This window comes from Choloepus didactylus, chromosome 27 (assembly GCF_015220235.1).
Source record: "Choloepus didactylus isolate mChoDid1 chromosome 27, mChoDid1.pri, whole genome shotgun sequence".
NCBI lineage: Eukaryota > Metazoa > Chordata > Mammalia > Pilosa > Megalonychidae > Choloepus > Choloepus didactylus.
In genome coordinates this window covers 24,984,179-25,001,302 of record NC_051333.1, presented here as the reverse complement: position 1 = coordinate 25,001,302, position 17,124 = coordinate 24,984,179, and the positions used below count along the sequence as shown (strand labels likewise).

At 34.9% G+C, this 17,124-nt stretch overlaps 1 protein-coding gene across 1 annotated transcript in view; it reads left to right on the top strand.

Moving 5' to 3' along the window:
* URI1 (URI1 prefoldin like chaperone) overlaps positions 1-17,124 on the top strand; it is an 81,440-nt gene that overhangs the window by 48,160 nt on the left and 16,156 nt on the right. Inside the window, exons 3-4 of the mRNA XM_037819390.1 lie at positions 5,610-5,688; positions 6,580-6,715. Coding sequence (XP_037675318.1) covers positions 5,610-5,688; positions 6,580-6,715 — 215 coding nt within the window. The remainder of the gene's footprint in view (positions 1-5,609; positions 5,689-6,579; positions 6,716-17,124) is intronic.

The following is a 17,124-nucleotide window of genomic DNA, read 5'->3' as shown; positions in this document are numbered from 1 at the left end:
TGCCTGTTCCAACTTCTTCCTATAAAGTGAAAGTAGCAAAATGTTACAGTTTCAATCAGTGATGTAAGGTTTATTTTCCTTTTTTATTATTTAAATCTGGAGATTGGAGTCTTTATATCACTTGCCTCAAACAGGGATCTAAACTTAATGTTTTTCTTTTTCTTAACAAAGATTTTTATTTTTGTCAGTTGCATATAAGAAAAAGTTAAATACATGTACTTCCTCTCATTTCTCTTTAAATATTTTATTGTGAGAATCTTCAAATATACAGAAAAGTTGAAAGAATTGTATAGATGAACCTTTATCACATACCCTTACCTCTATCCATCAATCCTTTATTTTTATTTGATATGTATTGTTGCATTTCAGAGCAAGCTGCTGACATCAGAATACTTGACCCCTACTTATTAGGCATACACATCATTTAAGTAGCACATACTTTTTACAACTTCATGAAAATAAGGTGTTTCCCATGGGATCTGTCTGATCTTCATCCTTTAAGGGTAAGGGTGATTTGCAGTTGTGTTATATTGTCCTTTGCTGCTGCCTTTTAAAACAAAAGGTGCATTTTCATAGGGCAGATAGCACACGATTAGCAAGAGTCAACAGAAGAAAGATTTAAACATTTCTTACGTGCCTTACCTTGATGCTTTGGCTACTGTTTTCTATAAGGAATGTTGCATGAGGATATCAGGTGCAAATTAAATGTTATTTCTTGTATACTATTTTATAATTAAGAATTGAAGACTGAAACTAATCTAGAAGGATCAAATACTAAACCTTTTTTTGGTGAAGCCAGATCAGGTAGATAAATTGTAGGTCAGTAGGTTTGAGAGGTTTATCCTAATTATATTTCTGGTTTTTTTTTCTGTTTGAAAAAAAAAAATTATCTTAAACAATTAAGCCTTTTTACTACCATATTTTAGTATTACTGTAGTGTCCAAATAACATTTGTTTCTCTATAATAAAACAGAAAAATCTCTTCAAATTTTGCAGCAAAGATCCCTTATTTATCTTCTGTAACATTTATATTAGTTCTTGGAATAACTTTTGCATTTTATGCTACATAGGCTTTGTGTTCTTTAATGGGATTATTTAAGCCCTAAATGTTAGATGAACTATTTGAAGATCACTCTTTGACTAAGGGCTCCTTCCTGAACATTTCGACTAGCGCGACCTTTAGAGAGAGTTCTTCAAGCCGTAATTTCTCCCAGAGACATTGCTTGATTCCCACTGGCCTCCCTTCGAAAATGATTTCTGCATGGGCTGCATTTTAAATGATCTTCCCCTTTCTTTTTGTATTTTTAGAGAATAAATTAAAAATTAGAAATAGCAATACCAATTTCAAACTGCTCTACAGTATGTCCGTATTTTTGTTCTGGAGAGAATTATTAATGATGTTTAAAACTGAATATACTTGATTTTGAGTATTGATATTGACCTCTGATAATTAGCTGTGGTTGAGCCTACTGTTTTTTTTTTTCCTTCTTAATTCAGTTTTATTGGAATATATTCACATACCATACATACAATCATCCACAGTGTATAATCAGTTGTTCACAGTACCATCATATAGTTAGTTGTACATTCATCAGCTCAGTCAATTTTTGAATATTTCTATTACTCCCCCAAAAATACAAATAAAAATAAAAGTAAAAAAGAAGACCCAAAACATCCCATTCCCCCCTATTATTCATTTAATTTTGGTCCCCATTTTTCTTCTCATCTGTCCATACTGGGTAAAGGAAGCATGAGCCACAAGGTTTTCACAATCACACAGTCACACAATGTAAGCTATATGGTTATACAGTCATCTTCAAGCATCAAGGCTACTGGGTTGCAGTTCAACAGGTCGAGGTATTTCCTTCTAGTTACTCCAGTACACTAAAAACTAAAATGGGATATCTATATAATGCATTAAGAATAACTTCCAGAATGATCTCTTGACTCTGTTTGTAATCTCCCAGCCACTGAAACTTTATTTTGTTTCATTTCTGTTCCACCTTTGGTCAAGAAGGCTTTCTCGATCCCATAATGCCGGGCCCAGGCTTGTCCCCAGGAGTCATGTCCCACGTTGCCAGGGAGATTAACTCCCCCATGTAGAGGGGAGGGCAGAGAGTTTACCTGCTGAGTTGGCTTAGAGAGGGAGGCCACATCTGAGCAATAGAAGATGTTCTCTGGGGGTGACTCTTAGGCACATTTATAAGTAGGCTTAGCCTCTCCTTTGCAGTAACAGGCTTCATAAGGGCAAGCCCCAAGATTGAGGGCTTGGCCTTCTAAATTGGTAGTTCCCAATGCTTGTGAGAATATTAGTAATTCCCCAGGTGGGGATGTTTAATATTTCCATGTTTTTCCCCAGTCCCTCAAGGGGGCTTTGCAAATATGTTTTTATTTTCCCCCCAAATTACTTTGGGATGTATTGGGGCTTTACATTAACCTGTACAAACCACCCAGATCTCACTCCCTATTCAAAGTTCCATGTAATTATGGTGTTTAAATAAACTGACCATACTAATTTAATTATACAGTGTGCTACAGAAAATACAGATTTTGCACCAAATAAACATCTCTTCTTTTGGTTTGAAGTTTAAAACACTGTCAGTATTGTCCTTTACCCTTTAGCATGATTTGCCTTAGTCCTACCCAGTTCAGCTTCATTCGTATCTCTAATTGAGTTCTGAACTCTTTGTGATTAATGTGCAACTATATGATGATAATGTGAACAATTTATTGTGCACTGTGAATGATTGTATGGTATGTAAATATATCTCAATAAAATTGCAGGGGAAAATAATAAACAGAGGGATACAAGTGCTGGAGAAAATGTGAAGAGAGGGATGTACCTGTTCACTGTTGGTGGGGAAGTAGAATGGTGCAGCCCATCTGTAGGGCAGTGTGGTGGTTCCACAAGAAGCCAAATATGGGGTTGCTATAAGGTCCTGCAGCTCCATTACTGGGTGTATACTTGGAAGAACTGAGAGAAAGGATATGAATGGACATTTGCACACTGGTGCTTATGGCAGCAGTATTCACAGTTCTCAATGGATGGAAGAGGCCTAAGGATACATTGATAAATGGAATGGTGAACTGTGGTATACACATACATTTGAATGTTGACTGGCTGTGAGAAGGAATGAGGTTGTGAGGCATGCAGCTAGGTGAATGGATCTTGAGGACAACATTTTGATTGAAATATAAGCCAGAAACAAAAAGACAAACATTATACACCACGCTAAAGGGACTAACTATAATGCGTAAACTCTGAGAATTGAATCTGAGAGCATAGGTTATCAGGGGAAGGCTTATTGTGAAGTCCCTAATTAAGCTCTTCAGCAGTCACATGTATTCCTGAGTTGTAATGGTTATCTCTAAATTCTGAGATGCTGAGCTGTTAACCTGGTTGGTCCCTGGAACTTTGGGTATCTGTTTGACACCTTAGACTCAGAGCTAGATTTCGGCAGCTATGTATGTCAGTATTATGACATACAGCAACTGTTAAAAACCTGCTGTTCTTTTGATATACAAAAGTTTTTTTGCTAGGAAGTTCCTTTTTTCTAGGTGTAATTACCAAACTTAGAAATATTGAAATCTAACTTTAGTACTAGCTTCTTAACAATCACAGGCATATTTGGACATCTAAACTGATGTATAGTCCTTGAGCATTTGCAAGATTACGTATCCAGTAAATAAACTGTTAATATTCCAAAGTAGATTTAATAATTGAGTATTTATTTACTATGTATAGGCACTCTACCAAATCATTCCTTTATGGACATCATGCCATTTATTGCTCACACCAACCCTGTCTCCAAATCCCCTGAATGGTTGCATTCAGTGATATTGTCTTTAAGTTAATTCCTGCTATTTGTATCAGATTGAATGAATTTAACGTAGTGAAATCTTACCTTGGTGAGGAACATACTATCTTTCTTGAAAATTTTAGAATTGGTATTTTCTGATACTTGATGAGAAAGGGTAGAACCGGTCTGGTAGCTGCTCAGTGGTAGGGTGTTAAACCTTTTCTACTTAATTCTCTTGCGTCCAAGAGGTAGTCGGATATTATTACACTTCATCCATTGAAGATACGAAGAATACGGCTAAGGTGTCTACATGGTAGAGGCTGGGATTTACATTCTGGTCGGACTCCAAAGCCATGTTCTTTCTAGTACATAGCCCTGTGCATGAAATTTTGTGCCATTGTATGCTTACAAAATTTATCCAGAAGGATGATTTTTGCCTTAAACAGAGTAAAGACATTTTATGTTTATTTATAAAAAAAGTATTTTGAGGGAAAGTTTTCAGAAAGCCCTTGAACACTAGAAAATGAGAGAGCTTACTTGAAAGAACACAGGCCAGAATGCCTAGATTAAATTCATTGCTTACCTCACCTTGATAGAGATCTGGTTTCTATCCAAGGTCTGGTTTTTCCATCTTGTTTTCTCTTCTTTAAGAGGAAAATGTTGATAATTGATATTTATAACAGGAATAATTTTAGGATGAATAACGTGAAATTCCTTGAGATTCTTAAGAGCAAATGAGATGATTTTTATCAGTTATGCTAGTGTTGCTTTAGGGAAGCTAAGGAGTAAACTGAAACCAATTCCATGGTGTTTATAGAGTAGTCATTTTTATTATCTGGAGAGCGATTGTGTATGTTGCAGTTTAAATTTGGCAATATTTGCATATTCTTTGAAATTACTTACTGAGTTGGTGAGTTTTTATTTTTGTTATTTTTAAAAATTGACAGTATGCTCTGCTTACAAAAATTTCAATGCTCTGTTTTTGCCTGCAGCATACATCCTAGCAAGGAACCCCTAGGAATCTTAATCTGCAGAGATGAGGTTGACCAGTGGCATCTCACCCTAGCTGATGCCTGGTATAACTCAAAGAGAAAGGCTATCCATTTCCAGCAGTAGTAGGAACCTGTTGAGGTTCACAGCAGGGGAACTCATGACCGTCTCTGTTCCTACGAAATTACATCTTTTGGTTGTTTGAAATTAACTTATTAGGTAACTCTGTTTTGATAAAACATGAAACAGATCCAAAGCCAAATTGAAATGCTTTTTGTGTTACCTCTACCTAATTTCTTCTAGCCCCTGGTTGATTCTGCCTCACCTTAATCACATTAGTATGAATAATTGAAGGATTGATGACACCACATTTTTTAGTCTGAAGTTTTCTGATGAGTACTAAAGTGTGTGATCAAATTTCATGTTCATGATTTCTGCTCCACAGCCGGTGTTTTTCTCCTCAGAAGCTTTATTAAACCTCTTCTCCCTTCATCTCAAGTACCTGTTTGCGTTTAAAGCATCACGCCTTCCTTCACTGTATCTCTTAATTTCAAATTTAGTTGAGAGGACCTTAGGAAACATTAATTCTCAAGATGTGTGTTCTCCTTCTAAAACCCAAAGTTCCTAAGAGTCTTAATTCTTTAATAAATAGATGGTAAAATATGCCTTGATAAACTTTGTAAAAACAGGGTTTTAAAATTAAAGATACTTTAAATTGCTAAAATTAGCTTTTTGTTTAGTTTGTTTTATGGTACATAGTCTATTGGAAGAATTGTCAATTTGTGTATTTATTTGGCATTTGGTATTTTTTGTCAACAGGAAGAAGGTAGATAATGACTATAATGCCCTTCAAGAAAGACTCAGTACATTGCCTGATAAGTTGTCTTATAATATCATGGTATGTTTGGTGTGTTCCTTTTTAACTATTTCTGCTTAATCAGAGGTAGCTACTGTAGTAAGGAACGTTTATTTGGTATTTACTTCTTTTACTTTTTTCAGACTGATATTAAATTATCACATTATGGTGAGATAAATTACATAAATGTCAGCCTGAAATTTGTCATACTTAGTATGCAGATCTTTATGGTAGAAATGTGACACTAGTTGTTTCCTTTTAGCTAGAGCAGGAATAGGCCATAATGTTTTGTAATTCAGAGAATTAAACTCTGGGACTTGATTTTTGAATAAAAAGGTGCTGTGATTTTTGTCTTAATGATCTTCATATCAACACAGTGAACTGTTCATGTGTCCTAGATAAGAATCTTTCCTGTTTCTTTCTCATGAAGCCTTTGTTCTTGTTATATTAGCACAGGTATTTTATAAACATAGCTACTGTAGGTATACTCATTAAAGATACTTGTTAATTCCTGCTTTGCAAAAATGGTTATTTTATTGGAAATTTTCAGTTTTATTCATCAAAGAAGAAAATTAATTGATTTAATATTTCACTACCAGTTCACTTTTCTCTTTTTTAGATAATGAATGAAAAGTAAACATTCAGAGACAATACTACTTTCTCTAAAAGTTATATGTAAATATGGTGCTAATTTCTTTTCCTGTTTTAACATTGATTTATTAATCTAAAACAATTTTCTACAGATTTTCTTAGTGAAATTTTAATATAATGTTAAATTTGTATGAAGTTGACATTTTATTTTTCCTAGAGTATAGATAAAAAAGGACCTCAGTAACTTAGGACTTCTAATTCTGTGCTTCATAAAATGTGTCTTTTAGTGTTTTTAATTTTTTGCCCTTGTTTTTTGTTTTTTGTTTTTTTTTTAAACAATAGGTACCATTTGGCCCCTTTGCCTTCATGCCAGGAAAACTTGTCCATACTAATGAAGTCACTGTTTTACTTGGGGACAACTGGTTTGCAAAGTGCTCAGCAAAGCAGGCTGTAGGCTTAGTTGAGCACAGGAAAGAACGTATGTACCAATTATAAGTGATGTTTGTTTGCTCTGTGTATTGGTTCATGAATTGCCAGACTGATGGGCTGTTTGTTACCAAAACTACCTTTTGTGATTTATTAGTCCAACACTCTGTGATTTAGTTGATTTGGTAGATAGTTTGAGAACGTAAACTGGGAAGTGCAACATCTGAGTTGGCAGTATCACCTACGTTGGCATGTTTTCAGAAATTATAAAGTGCAAAAGTCATTACATGTGGTTTTGTAGAAGCTGGGAAGACATACGAATTGGAGTCATTTTATGTTTTATAAGCGTTTGTTTTAGTTGCTTTCATAGACTTAATTTTGTATTTAGTACACAGAAATAATTTAGTCTCTGGTTAGTGAACTCAGAGAAATATCTGTTTGCACAAGTAGAAACAATTCTTAAGCATGCGTTTTGGTTTGGATGAAATAATATTTTCATTTTGAAGAGGAGACCAGGTGTGGAGAGATGTTACCTAAAATGGCACCATAATATTTGCTAAGTGGTTTGAGGTCCCTGCCTCATTAGAAGGTAGTTCTTTAGTTTTGTTCACCATATTATTTGTTGGCATATACGTACATACATACAACACACGTAAACACGCTTCTTGGTTGGATGGCTTGGCCTTGATTTTAGCTTAGTTTTCATTAACTTTAAAATTAGGTTTATTTAATTTTGAATCTACGTTCTTATTTCTGTAATAGCATATTTAAATCGATAGTATAATATCATCCCTACCTGCTTTTTAACCTTCTAGTTAAATGTATTTGAAATTATATTTTGTGAGAATTCTCTATAAATGAATTCCTATTAGATAGAAAACAGCTGAGTTTTCTAAAGCTGAAATTATTTTACTTAATCATGAGTGGATACTAGTTAAAGAACTCGTTTACTCAGTGAAATTCTGAGAACTATATTTGGAGACTTCTATTGCAAATCAACTCTTCTAAGTTTATAGTTGATATATATATTTTGATCTTTTGTGACATTAATCAGAACTTTATTGTTAGGCCTGTGTATAATTTCTGGCAATGATAATTCTTTTGGCTTTACTACCTGAAAATAAGTTGTATACAACAGAGGAAAGAGAAGGGGAAAAATTCATTCTTAAAAGGCCCTTTCTTATAGAAAAAGCTTTCTTGATTCACTGTTGTGGTCTGCTGATATGAGATCAGATCATAGCCTGTTGAAGGGTGTGCATTTTGGTTTTCATGTGACTATTTAAGTGAAAAAATCTTTAGAATCAATTATGACAACTTAGATAGTAATGGGGGAATACTTTTAATAGAATAAAATTGGACTGTGCAGTAGAATAGAATAGGAAGAGTAAAAGACTTTCCAATAGTTAAATATGGTTTTGGGTAGTGACCAAAACATGGTGGCATGGGATCAATATTTGTCTAAAATAATTTTCAAAATACATTTATGTGCCTGAGAACCTATTAACGATGAATTCGAAAAAGTTGTTTTACTTACCCAGTTTTATGATAACTTGTGGTAACTGAAGACAGGGTTTGAGCTTATCGTACTTCACGTTTCTTAAGAAAAGGTACTCTCTTTTTTCTTAAGGTGGAGGAAGTGTAACAAATTAAATGTAGTCACCTCATTGTTGACTGGGGTAATTGGGGAAGTGAAGGGAGTTCATGTTTTTTAAAAAAAGGAGTCACAATGAGAGACAAAACGGATTTAATTAATTTGTTAGTAAAACCATCTGGGCTTGAAGATTTCCTTTTTTGAATATTTTTAACTGCAAATGCAACTTTTAAAATAGGCATGAGACTATTCAGGTTTTCTTCTTGGGAGAGTTTTGGTAGGTGTGACGTTAAAGGAATTGGTCTATTTTATCAAAGTTGTCGAATTTATGTACAGTGTTATTTTTAGTATTATTTCCTTATTTTCTTTTAAACGTGTGTCATCTGTTGTGATAGCCCCTCTTCTATTCCAGATTTTGTTAATTTGTGCCTTCTCTCTGTTTTCTTTTTTTTTTTAATCTCTTTGGCTAGGTGCGGTGATTCTCAGCTTGCCAGGGGTTGATTTTAGACCTCAGGGGACATTTGGCAATATGGTGGTGTTTTAGGTTGTCACAATTGGGGTGAGGATGCTCCTGGTATGTAATGGGCAGAAGCCAGGGATGTTGTTAGGCAGCCTGTAGTCCACAGGATGGTTCCCCACAACAAGGAGTTATCCAGCCCACAGTGTTAGTAGGGGCAAGATTGAGAATAGTCCGGAGGTTCAGCAGTTTTATTGGTCTTTTCAGTTCCTAGCTTTCTTGTTTTATTGATTTTTCTTCTCTTTTTATTGATTTTCTCTGTTTTTAGTTCTCATAAAAGCATTTTCCTGCTATAAATGCCCTCTAAGCACTGTTTTAGTTGCATACCACACATTTATACATGTCTTTTCATTTTCAGTTCAACATATTCTCTAATTTCCCTTGAGACTTTCTCTTTGACTCACTGACTGTTTAGAATAGGGTTAGATAAACTATGGTGTGGGCACATTTGGCCTTAGGCTGTTTTTGTATGACCTTAAACTAAGAATCGTTTCTTTTTTTACTTATTTAAAAAGTTGTAAGTAAAGAAAAAAGAATATGTGACATAGGTTATTTGTGACGCACAAAACCTAAAATATTTACTTTCTGGCTATCTACAGGAAAAGTTTGCTGAAACCTGATTTAGAAATGTGTTGTTTAATTTCTGAATGTAAAGATTTTTCCAGATAGCTTTTTGTTAATTATTTCTAATTTAATTTCATTCTGGTATTTCTAATTTAATTCCTTTCTGGTCATGGAGCATATCTTGTATGATTTCTGTTCTTTTACATTTCTTGAGATTTGTTTTAAGATCCAAAATATGGTCTGCCTTCTTGAGTATTTGTACCCCTGAGAGGGATGCATACCTAGTATTGTTGAGTGGAACATTTTGTAAATGTCAGTGTATCCAGTTGGTTGATGGTGTTGACCAGTTCTTCTGTATCCTTGCTGATTTTGTTTACGTGTTCTGTTGATTACTGAGAGAAGTGTTGAAATTTCTACCTACAGTTTTGGTTATGGCTAATTCTTTCAGTTGTATTAATTTCTGCTTCCAGTATTTTAAAGCTTTGTTGTTAGGTACATACACGTTTAGGATTGTCATATCAACTTGCCAAATTGACCCTTTTAACACGTGATTTTCCTCTATTCCCAGAAATTTTCTTTCTTCAGAAGTCTGTTTTATCTGACATTAACTATAGCCACTCCAACTTTTTTTTCTGTTTATTGTTTGCATGGTATATATTTTTCCATCCTTTTTACTTTTACCTACTTATTTCATAATATTTAAAGTGGGTTTCTTGTAGACAGTTTAGTTCTTTTTTTAAAAAAGAATCCATTCTGACAATTTCTGTACTTCAGTTGATGTGTTTAGATTAATTACTTCTAATGTTATTGATATGATTGGATTTAGCACTTTATTTTCTTTTTCTGTTTTTTTTTCTCCCCCTTTGTTTTTTCCCTCTCTTTCCTGGCTTCTTTTGGATTATTTGTTTTTGTTTTTTTTTTTTTTTGTTTTGTTTGTTTTGTTTTTTAGTATTTCATTTTATCTATTGAGTGTTTGACTATATCTCTTGGTGTTTTTTTGTGTGTGTTTTTGTTTTGTTTTTAGTGGTTGCTCTAGGGATTATAATATACATACTTAACAGTTCATAGTTTCAGAGTTAATATTTTGCTACTTTAGGTGGAATATAGAAACCTTACCACCATATTGTTCCTTTAACCTCTTCCCTTCATGTTGTCATTGTCATTTGTATTACATATAACATCTGACAGTACTGTAATTTTTGCTTTTAATTGTCATACATATTTTGGAGAATATAGAGGACAGTAGTCTATTATATTTATCCAGAGTTTTACCATTTCTATTGCTGTTTCATTCCTGTTGTTCCACATTTTCCTTTGGTATCACTTCCTTTCCTCTGAAGAACTTTCTTCAGCATTTCTTTTAGAGCGGTTTCTTCTGGCATGGAATTCTCTTGGATTTTCTTCACATATGGATGTCTTTATTTTTACCTTTGTTCCTGAAGGACATTTCCCCTGATTATAGAATTCTGGGATGAGAGATTTTTTCTTTCAGCACTTTAAAATCATTCCGCTGTCTTTTGACTTCATGGTTTCAGATGAGAAATCTGCAGTCATTTGAATCATTGTTCCCTTGTATCAAATATGCCATTTTTCTCTGGCACCCTTAAGGATTTTTCTCTTTAGTTTTTGCAATTTGTTTACGTTGTACCTAGGTATGGATTTCTTTGAGTGTATATGGCCTGATAGTCTCACAGCTTCTTTTTTTCTTTATGCAGTTTTATTGAGCTATACTCACATACAGATAATCATCCAAAGGATACTACCTTGGTTCACAGTATCATCATATAGTTGTGCATTCTCACTACAATCAATTTTTGAACATTTTTATTACTCCAAAAAATAAGAATAAAAATAAAAACACTCAAAACAGCACATTCCCCTTATCCTTGTCTGTCTGTTTATTTTTTGTCTTTATTTTCTTACTCATCTGTCCATATACTGGATAAAGGGAGTGTCATTTGCAAGATTCTCACAATTACACAGTCACACTATAAAAGCAATATAGATATACAATCATCTTGAAGAATCAAGGCTACTGGACTACACTTCACAGTTTCAGTTTTTTCCTTCTAGCTATCCTAATACACTAAAAATGTATATCTATATAATGCATAAGAATAATCTACAGAATGACTTCTTGACTGTATTTGAAATCTCTTAGTAACAGTTTCAATTCTCTTCCCCCTTTTGGTCTAAGAAGGTTTTCTCAATTCCACGATACCAGGACCAGGCTTAACCCTGGGAGTCATGTTCCACATTGTCAGGAGATTTATACCTCTGGAAGTCATGTCCCATGTAGTGGGGAAAGCAGTGAGTTTATCTGCAGAGTTGGTTTCGAGAGAGAGATCACATCTGAGCAACAAAAGAGGTTCTCTGGGGGTGACTTAGGCATAATTATAAGTAGGCTTAGCTTCTCCTTTGCAGAATAGGTTTCATAAGGGCAAGTCCTAAGATTAAGGGCATGGCCTATTAAATTGGTAGTCCCCATTGCTTGCGAGAATATCAGGAATTCCCCAGGTGGGAAAGTTTAATATTTCCATATTTTCCCCCAATCCCTCAAGGGGGCTTTGTAAATACTTTTTTATTCTCTGCCCAAATTACTGTGGGATGTTCAAACCAACAAGATCTGACTCCCTATTCAAGTTCCACACAATTAATGGTGTTCAAATAAACTGACCATACAAGTTAAATTAGATAGTGTGCCACAGAAAATACAAACTTTGCCCAAATATACATCTCTTCCTTTGGACTCACACAGAAATTGAAGTTTTAAAATACAATCAGTATCATCCTTTACCATTTTTTCTGATTTGCCTTTAGTCCTAACCAGATCAACTTCATTCATATCTCTAATTGAAGTCTGATCTCTTTTTCAGCTTTTTTAACAGTTGCTGTATGGGGTAACACTGACTTTCGTAGCTGCGGAGCTTTAGCTCTGAGTTTCAGGTGTCACACAGATACCTGAAGTTCCGGGGAATGACCAGGTTATACACAAAGAACTCAGCATCTCAGAATTTAGAAATAACTGTATAACAGCTCAGGAATAGATATGACTGCTAGAAGAGCTTACAGTCTATGAACCTCTACAATAAGCCTTCCCCTGATAACCTGCCTCTCAGATTCAATTCTCAGATTTTGCACATTACAGTTGGTCCATATTATTGGGGAACTATAATGTTTTGCTTTTAATTTCTGGTTTATTTCACTCAACATAGTGTCCTCAATGTCCATTTATCTCACAATTTCATTCCTTCTTGTAGCAGCTCAATATTATATTGTATGTATATACCACAGTTTGCCATTCCATTCATCAGTCAATGTACTTTAGGCCACCCCCGTCTACTGTGAATTGTGAATACTGCCACCAAAAACCCCACTGTGCAAATGTCCATTCATGTCCACTCTTTTCAGTTCTTCCAAGTATATACCTAATAACAGGATTGCAGGACCATATGGCAACCCCATTTTTAGCTTCCTGTGGAACCCCACACTGCCCTCCAGATGGGCTGCACCATTCTACTTCCCTACCAACAGTGAGTAAGTACATCCCTCTCTCCATGTTTTCTCCAGCACTTGTATCCCTCTATTTTTTTAGGTGGTTTTATTTACACACCATACATTCATTCTAAGTAATCAGTGGTTCCCTGTATAATCACATAGTTATACATTCACCACCACAGTCTATATGAGGACATTTTCATTTCTTCCACAAAGAAAAAAGAGGAGGAAAAAAAGTGAAGAATAAAAAATTTAAAAATAAAATAAGAAGGAGAAACACCACCACCAAGAATCCCATACCCGCTTCCCTTATATTCGCCTCTTATGACATTTAGCTTTTGTATATTGCCTTTGTTACATTTCATGGAAGTATATTACAGTGTTGCTATTATAACTATAGACTCAATTTGCAATGATTGTTGTTTTCCATATACCATCCCATTGCAATGTTGACATTCATTTGTTCTCCTTCATGTGAAAGCTGTCTTATATTTGTACATTTAATTTCCACATCATTGTCCACTCTAGTTTTGCTAAGTTACACAGTCCCAGCCTGTATTTTCTCTCTTTCCATCTGGTGTCTATACGTCCCAGTCTTGATCTTCTATCTTTCCTTTTGGTGTCAGACATGCCCCTAGCCTTCCTTTTTCAACCATACTTAAACTCATTTTTATTCAGTGTGTTCACACTATTGTCTCATAGCTTCTTGAATCTGTATGTTTATGACTTTCACCAGATTTTGGAAGTTTTCATCCGTTATTATTTTTTCATTATTATTATTTTTTCTCTTCTCCAGGGCCTCCTATGACATGAATGTTAGATCTTTTGGTATTGTATCACAGGTCTCTTAGGTTCTTCATATGCTGAGTATGAATGGTTTTGGATTCATTTTACAAGACTCTGGGTTTTGTTTAAATCTAAGGAGAATGTTGACCCTTTTTTTTGCTTTAGCAGGTTATATTTAGATCAGGTTGGGTTCAGGCTGCTAGTTTCAGCCTGTTTTTTGTAGGCTCTGGTTTCAAAGTCAATTCAGTTTTCAAAGTGTTTGCATTGCTCTTCTGATTGGTCCCATGTGTGTGTTAACCATTTTCCAGTTTGGGATCTGGGTGGTGGTCTGCCTTGTATCTCAGCTGTGAAAGCTTCAGTTGAGCTATTAAAGTTGAGATTCTTACATTGCACAGCTGAGAGGTGAGAGCCCAGGAGTTCACGCAAAGTTTCATGGAATTACTTTCTTGATCTTCCTTGCCTCTGTTATCTTCCTGACACTTTCTGGTCCCTGGGGCCTTCTTTCACAGCCCTGTGATCAGTAAGCTTGGACTTTAGTTTCCCTGCTCTGTTGCACACTTCCTTTGGTGCCTGTTTCCAGGGTCAAGTGGCAGGAAAAAGAACAACAAGTAACAGGGATTTGCCCTGTACTCTTGGAACAGTAGCTGCTCTGGTCAGAGAGGAGCTCCTTTGCATGCTCCTTGGATCTGAAAGTGAGGGCTTCTCTGGGAGCTCTTTTTGTCTGCATGTTCCTTTCAGTCTAGACCGGGTGATATTGGAGGGGGGAAATGATAAACTCACAGCTGGTTCAGTGGAACTTTGAATTCTGATCTTGTTCCCCAGTCTACCTGGTGCTATTTACTTTTTGGAGCTATCTCCATACATTTTTTCCCAGGATTTAGAGTTGTATTCAGTACTCTTTAAAGTATTTGATTAAGTTGTAAAACAGGAATTCATGACATTATTTTACATTAAATATGTGCTTTGAGATTTGCTGAATTCTTTCTTAGATTTGAGGGCCTTTTTTTTTTTAGGAGAAGGACAAGTGATAAAACAGTGAGGACAAGTGATGTGGCTGGATTCAATCATAGGCTTCTACTGTAGAGGCATTTTTACTCCAGTTTTCTCCACAGTCCACTGTGAACACCTATGTAGTTGGAGAATGACTTGAAATTCTATTTTATAAGCACCATGTCTTAGAGTTTTGGGTATCACAGCAGTCATTTGGCCCTATTTTTAAAGCCATTAGTCCAATGATTAATGTTAAACAATTTCATTTGTGGTGTGATCATGATATAGTGTGAGTTTCCTTAGATATGTTGGGAGGATTATTTTACCATGTGTCTTCAAAATAATAAATTGTTAACATTTGTTTCAGAGATTTATCTGATACTTTTGTTTTTATATTTTTTTAACCTTCATTTTCAGGAATAGATGCTCAGTCCTCATATTCTAAGGTTATTTTTAGTTTTTAGAAGAAGATTGGGCGTGTAGGTATAAGGTCATGATCTAGGGTATTGGCTATAGGATTAAAGGCAATCAGAAGCAAGAAGAATTCCTGAGCCTGTTAGGACTGGGTACTGATTAGATGTGAGTGTAAGGGGGAAGGAGTGGGTGAGTGGTGACCTAGAGGCACCTGCTATTTCCTTGTGGGGAAAATTGTTAACATAATCAAGTCAGTGTGGCTGCCACTTCATACTGCTTCCCCTCTGCTAGAGTCACATGCACAGTGGCATGTTAAACATCCTGGAAGTCCTGTTACGAAAAATAATCCTTGGATTTTAACACTGTGATTCCTAAATTTATTTAATTTTGAAAAACTTTTTTAAATGTAATTCTTCCTATTTCACAGAGTATTCTATCTATAGAAAATCTTGGTTTTGGAGTATAATTTTTAGACAGACATTTGGAGGAAAGCAGCTAGAGTGGATGATAAATTGTAGCCCTTTTTTTTTTTTTTTTTTTTTTTTTTTGAGAAAAGTGGTAGAGAAAGAAAGATGAGGGCATACCAAGTCATTCACGGGCAGTCTTATTTGTTTAAAAAAAATGTTAAATAGATAATACGTGTACGTTTATCATATGGATGTACCATAATTTATTTAACCAGTTCCAGATTGGTAGCCATTTAGGTTACCTTTTTTTTCTTTCTTTTTTTCGGTGTTACAAGCAGTACTGTAATGAATAACCTGTGTGTGTGTATCATTTGTCCTTGTTTATATTTGTAGGATAAATAAGATTGAATGAATTGCTAGGCCAAAGGAATATATGTTTTTAATTTTGATAATGACAATCTGAAGAGAGTAACTTTCCCTCTGCTGTTGCCAACCCAGGGTACCATCAAACTTAAAAAATTTTGCCAGTCTGCATGGTGAAAATGGTACCTTACCGTAGTTTTAAGGGAAGTTTTTTTCCTTCGAGTATAGGAAAAATCTGAGCATGTTTGTAGAGAGTTCCCTGTTTCCTGGATTCCATGGCTTCTCTTTTCAGGTTGTACTCATTTTATTGGAGTATAGTCTTTAGTAACTTTCAGGGAAGGTAATGTGGGAGGCAAACTTTTTTGAATTTTGAATGTTTGAAAATACCTTTTATACTCCTGTTTGATTTTTAGAATTCTAGGTTGGACACAATTTTCAAACCCTCAGAATTTTTGAGGCATTATCCTATTATTGCTTTCTGTGTTTAAGTCTTGCTGTTAAAAAGTCTAATGCACTCTTTCCTTTTTATGTGACTTTTTTTTTTTTCCCTATTTGGAATCTTCAGGTTCCTATCTTTATATCTCTTATAATTTGAAATGCCATAGTGATATACCTTGTTTGATGGATCTTTCTAGTATGGGGCCTCATGTCCTACAGTTCTGGGAAATTTTTAGTATTATTTCTTTGCTAATTTCCTTATCCTGTTATCCATCTCTTTGTTAGAATTTTTGAAGTGATTCCTTCTACTTTATCTTTGAAATCATGAATTTATTATTATTTTTTTAATTCTAGATATAATATTTTTAATTCCCAGGAGCAGTTTCTCTGTTCTTTGAATGTTCCTTTTTATAGCATCCTGTTCTTGTTTCATTGATGCCATATCCTTTTTTTTTTTTTTTTTTGAGGATATTTGTTTTGTTTCATGTTTTTAAAATTTTCTTCTTCATGTGTTGCCTTTGTTTCTTTGTTGTTCCCTCTTTTCTTTTCTCTCTGTGGTGTTCATGTTGAATACTCTTTGAATGTCTGGTGATTCCTGGCTAACCATTCATATTTACAGGTAAGTACTAGGAAGCTCTGGGCAGAGTTTGTTGTCTGTTAAGCTTTTCTGTAGGGTATTAAGGTAACCAGCTGGTTTTTTCATTGAGGAATCTGCAAATTTCAGTAGCTCTGGGTTAATCAGCATCCTACAAAAAAAAAGCATCCTCTGCTCTTCTTCATCCTTCCTTCTGGGAACCAGGGTGGGAGGTCTCAGGGTTCTCTGTGTACATTTGGACTTAATCCTTCTGTTTTCACCAAAACATTTCCTGTTCTCTTTCTGGTTTTCACCCCTC